Genomic DNA, 13,548 nt, shown 5'->3' with positions numbered 1-13,548 from the left:
CAGCAGATATATCATTTTGTGCTATGGGGCAGTAAAAATCTTACTTATTGCACTGTTAATGTTTTTCTGCTGTAGGGAGATGACCGTGGCCCTCAACTCCAATTACCAACCCTCTTCCAGGGATACAAGCTAAACACCCTGCTTGGTACGAGGTTGAAAAAAACATCATACCTGAAATCACAAATGTATCAAAAGGTAGCAACAACTAGTGATGGGGAGGCAAGCATTACACAGGATCACTACCTTATAATATACACAAGAGTATCGATATGTATCAGTACTAATAAACTGTATTGATGATTGTATCAATATAGAATGGATAAAATCACAACAACACCCAACCTTAACATGTTTTAAAACTAAGAAAAGTAGTGAAAAACACAGAAGCGGTGAAGGAAGTGAAGAAACCCAATTAAAAGTGTCTTGATACACTGAATGTGATCAGAAAAATCTCAAGTTCTCTTAAGCACCGACAAGATTGTGGTGTTTTTGTACACCACAAAACATCAAAATATTAAGCAAGGTTTGTTTAGTGGATATACAACTAATCATTTAGAATTATTAATTTAAATAAGTTGAAATTTGTTCTTGCTATAAATGGACTGAACAGCCAGCAATTGTCTAGCTGAAAATCGAATAAGTAAGATATTTCGGTCTTTCTTCTTAAATATCTAACATTTTGCTAAGCTGAAATGCTGAATCATATGATTTTTATTATATTATTTGTAATGAAGACACCACTCTTAACGGTAAGGCTAACAATCGTGCCAGGAAGGTGTGGCACCTCCTGAATGCCTCTCACTGTGAGCCCGCTGTGGGCTCAGCTCAGAGATGGCACAGGCAGCGTGTCATTTCCTGTGGGACAGCAAGGGACTGTGGACACTCCCTGCCACCCCCTCCACCCCCTCCGCCCCTCCCACCCCACAGCCCACCCCCACTCTCTGGCAGCCGAGGAGCGAGGGTGTTGCTGCCTTGCACCTGGGACGCCCAAATGCCAGCTCAGAGGCTTTGGAAGCAGGAACCTGTATTTCAACCCAAGTCCCACTGTGACCAAAACTAAAGCAGAGCCCCTCTTCCTAGAGCTCACCTCCCAAGGCAATAAGATTGCTGCGCCCCCCGTGTTCAAAGCAGAAGGCAGAGGGCAGAGGGAAGGCATGACTCTGTGGGACGCCACCAGCCGGAAATGATCCTCTGTGTGCCAGCGCTGAGACACCAGCATGACAGAATAGGCTGTGACTGTGGTACGCATGAGGTAAGACTAATAAAACATTATTCCAGGGCTGTCTCTCTAAAAAAAAAAGGAAAAAAAGAAAAAAAGCTGATATTAACAAACTATTAATACACTGTATTTTGCAATACGCCGGTGTGACGAAAGTGTGGCTGTACAAAACCTGGCGATTCTCGCACAACTGTGGGTGCATAAGGAGGTGTCCAGGAGGAGGCAGGGCATGGATGGCTGTCAATCACCTTTCACCATAAAAAATACCCCGTGACCTCTGCTTCCCTTCCACAGAGTGTGGAATAATGACAGCCTCAGTGGGTGCTCTGTGGAATTCCAAATGGGAGTTAGAAACGAGGTAGTTCAATCAGTGGGAAAAGGTCAAGTGCATGCAGATCCTTCCCCTCTCTCCCTCTCTCTCCCTCTACTTCTCTCTCCCTCCCTCCCTTCCCTCTCCCTCCATTCCTTTTCACCCAGTTCCACTTTACCCCCCCCTCCCTCCAGGGCTCCGAGGCAATCAGGGTAAAGGTTGTTATTTCTGCTGCTACTCGTGACCACATTTAAATATTCTACAGAAAACGCTCCCCTTTTTCTCCACATAACAGCCGTCGGAGCGCTGTGCTGCAATTTGATATGGACGGCTAATTCCATTGTTATGTCTCGCACCGGCTCAGACAACAGCGGAGGAGAAGTAGCTAGAGGTCATTACCTGAGCATATTCCCTCTCACTGGCTGTGCAGCTTAGGAAGAGAAGCTCCTAAAAGCAAAGCAAACTAACGGCTCCGGCAGCTCTGCCTGCAGAGGCACAGGGCTATTAGGAAAACTACAATCCCCAGGTGAACCCCATGTCATGTCCGGAGGCGGTGTGTGACAAGGCCAGGTTGTCTCTGTCGATCAGGCTGGAAGGGGGCAGAACTTAGCCTGACATAGCGTGAACCCGGGATATCAGGCCTTCTGGGACCTTCTCATCTACACCTGCCTGATTGGCACCTCAGGCCTGCTGGATGGTGTCGCAGAGGCTTATGGTTGCGCGTGTGTGTGTTTGTGTGTGTGTGTGTTGGAGCCAGGCACGAGGCATGAGGGAACACCCAGATTGGGCCCAAAGTCTGATCCAATCTCGTGGCAAATATGGGAGTGGCAGTGAAATGTGTGGTTAACGAGGGCAGAACCTACATTGGGCCCGGATAAAGAACAACACAAATGTGCACACCCAATGTGACACCGCCATTCCCACTCTTAAAGAATATGCCAAATGTAACTGGCGAGTAATGAATAAACAAATGAAATCCTGCTGAAATCTGAAAATATATTATTCTGGAAATAGCCAGACAGAAATAACCCCTCAACCAGTCAGTTGAGCAGCTCTGGACCTGTTATTCTTTAGTTGACATGTGGCAGAGTAATTGCTGTCTGGGCCAGGGAGGAGGTAGTGCAGCAGTGGGGGCTGCTGGGCCTCCTGTCCAGCCGTCTCAATGTTACTCTTCACTGCCGCACCTCCCTCTCCCCCCAGAGGAGGAGGGCTGTTACTCTCACCCCTGCTCCCTGGAACTTCAGCCCCTCGCTGGAGGAGGAGATCAAGGGGAGGGATGGGTAGGGAGGGAGGTCGCGGTGGCTGAGGGTGGCCGGGGTCAGTGGCATCCATTCACCCCCTGTCCCCCTGCAGGGCCTTTCTCTCTCATCTGTCTGGATGGGTGCCCTCTCTCTGGGGCACTACACGATGAGAGGCCCTGGCTCCGCTGCCGTCTCTGCCTTTCATGTCTCCATCTAGGGCAGCGGTAGAGAGACGTGGAGGGGAGGACGAAGGAGGGGGCAAGCTACAAATGTCACCCATAAGGGGGGATTTAATTAAAAATGACAGGAGCTGGCGCTGGAGAGTGCAGCCACATACGCAGAGAATTTGGGCGCAGTGAAAGCAAGTGCCTATGATTTATAATTCAAGTAATGCTCTGCACTCCTTTTAATTCCACGGCCAAAGAAAAAAATATCAAAAGGCCGCCCCTGTGAGGCTAATCCAATATGATATTTTTAAGGGCAGGCGGTCAATGGCTTTTTGAAAAGCCAGCTTCTCCGTCTCCCTTTCTCCCTCTCTCTCTCTCTCTTCTCCACTTGTCTGTCTTTCCCCATCTCCCTCTGCCGCTCCCTCGTTTCTCTTCCCTACACACCCCGCTCTACCTCACCCCGCCCCCCAGCCCAGACAGAGAGCGGGCTGTGATAATGGAAACATCCCGCTCTCCGCCTCCCGTTTCTCCCGCTAAGCTCTGTGCGCTTGGGGGAAATTGATTGTCTGGCGAGCCGATCTGAACGCTTCCAGCTGATGGTAGAGCCAGTTAAGTCCTTTTTTATTGAGGGTATGAGGGATTTTTAATGGGAGTCGCATCAATGAACTGTGCAGCCTCTCGGCATCTGCATGCAGGGGCTTTTTCTAATACCCTCCTCCCCCTCCTCACCCTCTCATCCCCACCGCTCTGCCACTTCCCAGCCCCCCACCCCCAACTACTTTTGTGCAAAGGACAGCAGATGCAAATGACACAGCTCACCTCTACTGCACTGCCAGGTAATCCCCCTCCCATGCTCTCTCACTCTCTCTCTCTCTCTCTCTCTCTCTCTCTCTCTGTCTCTTTGAGGAGTGTATTCTGGTAGTCAGCCTCCTGTTGAGAACCCAGGTCACCTTACCCACAACCCCCCTTCCATCTTGGCACAAACTGGGCCACGAATGATCAATCATGGGGACCTGCTCAGCATGGTGACCTGAGTGTGCCCACTTCCAGCAGCCAAACCCAATGTCTGCCTTTCCGCACCCCTTCTGGGCCCGGACGAACAATTGCCTTATTGAGGCCAAGAGCGGCACAGTGATGGAAATCCAACACTTGCACCTCCCCAAGGACAGAAAGGGGGCTATTATGTTCAAACATACTCATTATGAACCGCAAGTCAGTCGCTGTGGTAATCTTTCAATCAAAGGGTTTAACAGGTGGAGAGGGAGGGCGGGCGAGAGAGAGAGAGAGAAAGTGAGAGAGAGACAGAGGGGGGCAGTAAGGGGGAGGGCGAGGGGAGACTGGAGACTGTTCTTTTTCTCTATTGATTTGAGTCCTGACTCCCACTGGCTGCTCCTCAATAAAGGACCCTGAGAGGAAGTGGGCTAATCCTGTAGAAATTGGAAGGAGGGAATCGATTAAGACGGCTATTGAGGACTCCCTCCATTTCTCTCTCCCTCTCCATCTTTACCTTCTGTAATTCTATTTCGCACAGTTCCTCTTCGTCCTCTCTTTCACTTCACCTCTCTGAAACCTCATTAGTGAGCCTGGCTGGACCCCACTCAGCTCTAGAGCTGCCCCTTCCAAACGCACGCTCTCTCTCTCTCTCTCTCACACACACACACACACACACACACACACACACACACACACACACACAGTTCCACATGAAGCATCCACACAGACTAGCAAAAGCAAAAGCAGATCTGGAGACAGAGGTAACCTACTGTAAGTCATGCCAGGACCTGGTAACCTTGTTCTCTATGTGACTCTCATCTCCTCTGTAGGAGCCTATGGGAGTGTGATGTTGAGCTGGGAAGTAGCTAATTGGCCAGTAAGCTACTGAGAAGAAAGATCACAGTCGGTGCTTCATTTCCTCCCCCAGAGCCAATCAGAGCCTCTTTACTCTAGCCTTTTGCTGTGCTGGTTACAGACCTGATACAATGTCCCACTGATGAAGAAGCACAGAGCCTGCTATTCCCACTAAGCCTCTCTAAGCTGAGGTAGAAACTGCTAGGTTAGTGCTCTCCTGCTCTCCATACGCCATTCCTTTTAATCGGCTTGAGGTAGCTAGTAGGCCTGCCATGTAAACAAAGGCCACTAAAGACTCCAGGAGCGTTCTATAAGGAGAAAAGACCTCTCTCCCCTCGTCAGAAAACAGACTCTCACTGTTAAAAGCTAATCCAAAAGCTTCAAGGAAATTAGGGATAAATTCACCTTCCAGATGCCTGACTGCTCCAGCTCTCTTTAATCCCAGGCTGGTTAGAACTAGTTTTGCCAGCTCCGTAGCAGTTTTCGACCCTGGCTCATCTCTGTCCCTTTACACCATTTTGTGAGTGGACAGAGGGTTGTGCTCTGGGAGCAAACAGAGCAGCTGTCATGCTTTACAGGCGGCCGGCGCGGCCAGGGCCAGACACTGTAAATGTTTACAGACCCTCAGGGTCACCCAGGGCCAGTGAGGCACGTTAAACACTGTCTGTTCAGCCCTGTTGCCACGACTGCACAATCAGCACAGCTAAACAGCCCCCTTCACAATGAGTAGCCAAACAACATGGCAATCCAAGGTCTAAGTGCAGAGCGAATGAAACTGTTTAGAATTCCTCAGAGTAGCGAGGGAACACAGTGACAAACAACAGAAACCGGAAAGTCCATTTTCCTTCACTTATTCACAGTCAGGGTTAACTATCCGTTTCCATCATTCACCATGACTGATAGATTAAATACAACGGACAAACACAAGCCTCTCTCATTCCTTAACTTTCAGCGAGTCGAACTCCTGACCTCCATCGCTCCCTGTCACTTTGTTAACTCACATTTTCGTCCAAGGGCTTGCGGTGGCTCCAGGGTCTTGCTGGCACACACCGGGTGCTGGGGTGGAGGGTTTTGCCTCCTCTGCAGACAGGCCAGCATGGCGAGGTGGGCACAGTACTACAGCCGGGGGAGCGCTGCGGCCAACCTGCCCGAGAAAAAGAGTGGGAGAGAAGGAAAAGAAAAAGAAAGAACGTGAGTGAGTTAAGCTGGATGATTCGAGGTCAAAGCTCCAAGGCCGTGTCCGGTAAGCCGGCAGGAGCTGGCTCTGGGCTGGATGAGCTAGGTTTCTCACCCAGGATTTAATTGGGGAAGCATGCCTACAGCTGCCTGCCTCCCAGCTCTGTGTGCTGAATGATAAACACACACCTGCACTGGGGCAGCACAGTGGAGACCGGTTCAGAGCACAGTCCAGGCCACTCACTCTGCAGCTTCAAACAGCACATCCACACAGCCATTCAACCCCATCTGCTGTCTATGAGACCGTCCTAAAAACAAACACACACACACGCACACACACACACAGAAACTACCAGCACTCAGGCACATTCCTTCCAGGCTAGTGTGTATGTGGTGATTGATGGCGTTATCTATGGACAGCAAAAAAATGGTAATGCTGAGAAAACAGCAGTCTGTCTGCTACAACTTAACATGCAACAGCTCTGGGGGACTGTCAGGAAGGGCCTGGGGGACCGAGCGGTGTCTGGATATATGTGTAGCTGTGTGCTGTGCCGTATGGCACGTGTGTCTGTGTGCGAGTGTGTGTGTGTGCATGTGTGCGCACATCGGTGTGTGAGCAAATGCTGATGGGTTGGGAGGGGGAGAGTGCCAACCGTACATCAGGGCTAGTGACGGCACTAATCAATCTCCCTCTAGGCCATAAATCTCCAGCTCTACACCCTCTCCCTTTCCTCCTCTCTTCCCCACAGCCACCTTCACTCAGGAACAGCGATGGAGTTGCTGCCAGTTTCCTCTCAAAAAGCCCATCAGAGCCCGAGTGGAGACACAGGACACATAGTTATATATGTTAAAAAAAAAAAAAAACTCACTTCCTCACTAAGACCCGTGAACATTGTCTTGCAGAAGTCTATCAAGTATTACGCTTTCAAGTCAAAGTCATGTGTCGCAATTCAATTACAGCGGGTATGATGGAAGATATCATTCATCAGCAACATACCAGTGTCACATAGCACAATGATGACTGATTACAAAGTCTTCTGGTTGAATTACCAGCCATGGCAAGATGAGAGCAGCTAAAGCAAACCATTTAGCCACAGAATGTGTTTTTATGCGATAAGGATCGAGATTCACTCTTCTATAGTTCACTTAGCTCACTTAGCAGATACTGTTTGGTTTCCAGGAAAAAAAAATGCACTTACTGTACTGTATATAACAGTGCATCAGAAGCCCACTCTCACGTAAAAAGCATTGCTGTCTCTGTATAAAGCATTGCTGCCTTAATCCTAGCTCTTTGTGAGTTTGAGTCTCTTGTCCAGAATGCATTGATATGAAACACTATCATTTCCATCTGGGCCAGTCTCCTCCCATATTAAAACAAAGAACAGAGGCGAATATTTCATCTGTGCTGTCAGCGCCAGCGTCTCCTGCCATGATGCGTGGCAGATTATTGAAAAATGATTTCTCATGCGCCTGTCAGAGGCTTGTCCCCTGTTATTTATTTTCTCGGTGAATCACTAAATGAACATTTAGCCACCTGCCATCAGTCCATTACTTAGTTTTATAGATTATCATTTTAATATGAAAGAAAGCAATTACAATGATTAGGAGTTAAATGAATGGCAGTCCATAAAGCGCCAGCTCCTATTCTCACTCATTTAGGATGGAATACAGCAAAGCATAGATTACAAGTGAGAAATAATCAAAATTGTAAACCACTAATAAAAGCATTCAATCAAACCAGCCATTACAAATGTCTCAGTGTTCCAGCAACACTTTAAACGACCAAGGTGGAAAACATTAAAGGCTTAATAAGGAGATAAGTTTAAACATTAAAGCTGCATGGTACATTTTTTTGTTATCTATGCAGTTTTAGGGGATGTCAGTAGTGAAGTTTTTAACAGGATCAAAGAATTTACCTCCTACAAAAGTAATGTGTTGCAACTACAATCATTTTGTAAATGTGAAAGGTCTCTAATGTTACTCATTCAAGTAGTTAGTTAATTTAGTTCCATGAATCAACTTGAATAATCTGACTTTGAACAACAACATCTTCTGGAAAAAGAAAAAGAAAACCTTTTCAGCAAAAAAGCGAGATCCTGCTAGGATATGGTGCTTTGTTGTTTTTTTTCTTCACTTTCTTTTGTGTTTGCTTGTTTGGGAAAAAAAGGTTCAATTGTTGATGATGTCCTTGCCATGAGTTTTTATATTCTGCACCTGGCATAGCCCACTAAATGCTTGACTTATGACTAGCAAAATAATAAGTAAATCAGTAAATGATTACACTATAATTTCATTTAAAACAAGTTTCAAGTTTGAATTCTTTTCTATTTGTTTGTCATAAAGTGGATCCCAGTTTTTCAAAAAAACAAAAAGCCTAGAGCGGGCAATATAATATGGTCAAATTTCACTGCCATTCTTTTAGTTGCACTGTATGACTGGTGCAAAATATGACTAAAATACATAGTCCTGTACGGACTGACTGAAATGGAAGGAAGGAAGCATGATGGCAAATGCAGCATAAGTTGATTGTGCTGCCCATAATAAAGGTTTAATGGCTTTCCTAGATTAAATAGTTCAAAAGTTACTGAAAGATCAAACACAGGTTTTATGCACCATGCATTGCCCCAACTAATAATTCCATCTTTCGTTCATTTAAAATATTTTCACAAAACTGTTTTGCCATAATGTGAAATTTGACTGCAAACCCAAAGGCATGTATCAAACACTTGGCACTCCAAGTCAAATATATAATTTTTTTTCAGGCTTGTTAGAAGTACCATGAAATAATATTTTTAGGACAAACCTGAGAGTGTGAAAATATTACATTTGCAGCTGTCTAAGAGATTCTCCCTAATAAAAATAAAGTAAATTAAACCTTTCTATTCAGAATTTCTTGTTAATTCCACAATTCATTCTCTCTCTCTCTTTCTCTCTCTCTCACTCTCACACACACACACACACACACACACACACCACAGATGGAAAGAGAGGGGCACTCTATTTCTCGCCAGGTGCTTGAGAAAAAAAGGTCGCTTGCAGTGCCATTTCCTCTCACACACAGGCAGGCCTGGCCCAAACACACTGGCACTTTGAGCTCATTACTGGCTATTCACATAATCCTTTCTCTGTGTCCTCTCTGTGAGGATACTAATTTCACAACAAGCCCTCCCTCACAGCCCATTTGTTAAAAGATAGTGGTTGAGGGAGAGGAAGGGGACACAGGGCGTAGATAGAGACTAAAAACTAGGCTTATGGGGGATGCCTCCACAGTTTTCCCCTCTCTGAAATGAAAGACAATCGTGTAACTACCCTCCATTTTTCTCCATTTGCTGCTCACCAAATGTATTCTGAGGCATTATACTTCACTGAAAGAGACCACTTTTTTCAATTCAATTTCGAGAACCAATTTTCTCCTATTATTGCCTTTAAGAGAGGGAGAAGGAGCAAGTCTTTGGCTTGTTTGTCATGTCCCCCGCTCCGCTCCTCTCCTCTCAGGTTATTGTGGTCTTTGGCAGATGTCTATCAGTGGCAGGAAATTATCTCCCCGCTAAAACCCCGTGCTCCCTCAGTGACCCATCATCCAGCTGCCCCAAAAACAGCCTGTCTGCTGAGATCATGCCTAGGTCAATCCCCACCAAGGTGCTGGAGAATGCGTGTGAGTGCGTACACACACTCGCCACCCTCCGCGCTGCTCTAAAAACCACCTGCACAGCACTCACTCATCAAATCCACTCACAGGTCTCCTATTACACCAATGCGAGGGATATCTCCAAAGCCAGGATGTCTATCGGCTCTTTCCCGTTCTGCTAACTCTGCTGCAGGGTTTGGAACGGGGGCGGAAGATCAGTCCCAGGAGATGAGGGAATAAGCTGGAATCAAGAGGCGGTGGGCTTGGCAGAGGGGTATTTCTTAGTTAAAAGGTTCTTAAACTGCAGAGGAGATCAGAGGAGATGGCTCCCTGCACCCAAAGCTGTCTGCCCAGATAAGCATCCCGCCAACTGCGGGGCGTAAGGGGGTGGTCATGGGTGAATAAATGGAGAGTGTGTGTGTGTGTGTTTTGCACTGCACATATTCAGGTGCAGGCATTTGTGCATTTGCGTGCGAAAGAAAAAGAGTGAGGTGGCCGATAGTGTCCCTCAGAGGTTTTCATAGTAGCCCCATCATCAAGCTTCGATTGAGGCTTGACTATCTTGGTTAAAGTGTCTCCAGTGAAACTCTCAGGCTCCCCCCCACACACACACACATTGTAGGAACAGCCATGGTCCGGGAGCCTGGCAGACAGCCTGCACAATGAACTGGGGCGGGGCTTCAACCTAATTGAATGGTGACCCTGCCGTCTCACTGTGGGACGCCCCATGCAGCGCTTTTAACAAGCTGCTGTGTCTCCCCTCTTAATAAGCCCAAACAAGTTAATCCAATCGACACACTCAAACCCTTTCTTTTTCTTTAACAAGGCACTGCCTCTACCCCCTTAATCCCCAGCTCCCCCTTCTCCGTCACCATACCGTCACATGAATGGAGGGAGAGTGAAAGGCCCCATTAGGAAGGACTGGCAGTAAACCCCTTCGGCTCGGCACTTTCCACACATCCGCGCTAAATAATTTGCACTCATACTGTATATATATATATTTATATACACACACACACGATAGAAAACTGGTGTATGTCGGACAGGGCACACAATGAGAGGGTTATGTACACAGGCCTTAATCCAGACGCACACAAAAACGACAGAGACTCCCACAAACACGAACACACAGCAACACACAAACAAAAATTCTGAGGGGACATTTGCCGACAGGCACGCACTCTGGGACATAAAAAAGGCATTGTTAACAAACCCTCCCAGCTCCACAAACAAGAGCCACTGATTCCCTAACAATACAAGCCCCTGGACGCACTCACCCAACAGCTCCGCACAACCTCACACCAGCACAATAAATAACCTGCACAACAAAAGGCCATTGTGTGTAAAAGCCCACAGTTTAAGCATTACTGCCATGATATACAGTGTTGAAATAACATATTGGCAGCAGAGTTTTATACCTACTGTGCAGTGTGTCACTGTTATTGGGGCTTATACAGCCTAGCATGTTCACTACAGTCGTATTCATAGGAGCTTTCTCCGCAGATGAAGGACATCTTGGCAAAAACACTCAGCTGTTAGGTTTCCATATTCCAGTCAGCTTCAATAGCTTCACCCATGGGATGAAGGGTGAGGAATGTCTGGCAGTCCAATAGCACTGAGTAGTCTGTCATCTCTAATCAAAACACGCCTGCCTAGACTAATGTCAACCCTGTAATAGCAATGAGGACTAATTGACTTCACGGCCAACTGCTGCATCTTCGTGCTGGGCTAGGTTTCATTAATGGTAAATAAAGGGCACAGAAGGCAGTGAACCATTATGGATGTGAAGCAACCACATTCAATATGTAGAAAACGCTATCAAGCAACTAAAGTCCAGCAAATGTCATTTAGCTTAATATAATGTACAACTCAGAATTTGAATCTGCAAAAACAAACTCAATTTTGGTGGATGTATTAGAAATACTGGGACGACGACGATTCAGAGTCCTGAGAATAATTGAGAATATATAACCAAGGAGCACTTACAACGTGACTGAGCCCCAGTGGTCCTGCTCATGTCCAGTGATGGGCTTTGAGCAATGAGAGCATGAGTTAAGATTGTCAGAGAGACCACGGGGGAAATGCACACTCTTTCTCCTCTTATTGCTGTGGCCTTTGTTGTATTGTTTTGCCAGGTAGCGGCAGCAGTTGTAATCTCAGTCTCAGCGGGACGCGGTAATATGTGGCTTTCCTGCGGCACGGAGCATATTTCCTCCTCTTGACATCACAGATGCACTGCAAAAATGTCCATCTGAATAAGTCTTTAGTTAGTTTTCTAAAAAACAAAAAAATGATTATCCTAAGACGAGCAACAATATCTTAAAATACTGCAGATCACGTTTTTCAAGACAATGTCAACTGATTCAAGATAATTCTTGAAACAAATTGGACTGTATTAAAAAACAAGGCAAATTACAGCACTCTCAAAGCAGATTCTTACATATTTTAAGAAACCAAGATGTCTAGACTGAATAACACTGATCTTAACTGTTTTCATTTTTTGAGGAATTGCTCCATAGACAAGCCCTCCAAGTAGGACTTAAGACTTCCAAAAATAAACACACAACCACCACACCAACTTCAGCCACATCCGTAAAATGAGCTGTGCTTTCTTGGTTTTCAGGAAGGGATTTATATATTCTCAGTAAACCTTATTACACACTGTTTGTAAAGCATTGTCTAAATTTTTGGAGAAAGGCGTGATATAGCAAAATTTCTTATCCCAATGTGACACAATCCTTTATTGTCACAGACAGGTCCATTCATGGCTTACCACAGCAACAATAAAACAAGGGTTCTTTTTACCTCTAACCATCCTATCGTGGCTGACTTGAATATTCAAACAGCGTTCATTGTCTTTTACTGTTTTGTTCATTGTTTGTTTGTGCCGTCATTCCTCAGCTTGGCTCCTGAACTTCAAAGAAAGGCTTATGTCAATTTATGACGAAACAGAGCAAGAGCGAGAGAGAGTGAGAGAGTGAGAGTAAGGGAGAGCGAGAGAGGCCTTCACGCAAAATGCCTTGGCCTCAAAATGCATGGTTATTAATGGGTGTTCAATAAATCAATGGAATATAATTAAATTCAAACAATGTGATTTCTTCTGCTCACTTGCTGAAGCCCGACTCTAAACATCACTCTCTGCGGGGCCTAAGGTGACCCCAATTCCCATGGTCCAAAGGACAACTCAAGCGTCTTTCACCGGAGGGTGTCACAGATCCAATATTCAGTCATGCATAACATTAGTGTGTTGTGGAGCCCACAAGGCAATCAAACAGTGCACAGTCAAAATGTTGACACTGATCTCATTTGATATATTTGAAGTGTGACAAAGCCATTTTTGCTCTGTTGGATATTAAGGACTATAAAAGAGAGGACGACACAACTGCTCGCAGCTAAGCAGCACAGGCTAGTTGGGAGGGAAGCAGGCATTTCTCCCCACACATTTTTCTACTGACTGCAGTTTCCGTCAGTGAGACTCAGCAGCCTTCCTTTTTACTTCATGATGCCTGCTATCCAGCTGTTGTCATCCTGCTCCTTCTCAAAGCTGGCCCTGACCATGCCAGCAGAGGGAATCCAATTGGACAGAGTGGGAGGTGAGACTCCGGTAGGTAATCACCTGCTGGCGAAAGACACAGATGGCACAAACACCACCAAGCTGTTCGTGCAGCAGCGATCCAAGGAGGTCTTTCTGACAGGCCCGCTGACAAACAGGGAAACCTGAGAAACCCACAGTAAGCTGAGGAATTATTGTATGCAGATGTGATGTAGGAACCTGGCAGACTGAAACGGCAGCGAGTGGCTGCTACTGAACTTGTGAAGTGTGAAGAGTTAATGCATTGATCCCTTATATATCTCCTGTTTTTACAGGCAAGGTCTTGGTGTCACTGCTCAATGATTGGGGAAAGTGAAAAAGTGGCCAGGTTGTAATGATTTAAAACGGTAGGCGCTTTCCATGACAA

General features: G+C 46.3%; 1 protein-coding gene across 1 annotated transcript in view; it reads right to left on the bottom strand.

The window, feature by feature from the left end:
* fam222aa (family with sequence similarity 222 member Aa) overlaps positions 1–13,548 on the bottom strand; it is a 44,575-nt gene that overhangs the window by 14,101 nt on the left and 16,926 nt on the right. The window contains exon 2 of the mRNA XM_071899803.2: positions 5,787–5,929. Coding sequence (XP_071755904.1) covers positions 5,787–5,883 — 97 coding nt within the window. The 5' untranslated portion in view covers positions 5,884–5,929. The remainder of the gene's footprint in view (positions 1–5,786; positions 5,930–13,548) is intronic.

This window comes from Centroberyx gerrardi, chromosome 8 (assembly GCF_048128805.1).
Source record: "Centroberyx gerrardi isolate f3 chromosome 8, fCenGer3.hap1.cur.20231027, whole genome shotgun sequence".
NCBI lineage: Eukaryota > Metazoa > Chordata > Actinopteri > Beryciformes > Berycidae > Centroberyx > Centroberyx gerrardi.
This window is presented reverse-complemented; position numbering and strand designations above follow the sequence as displayed.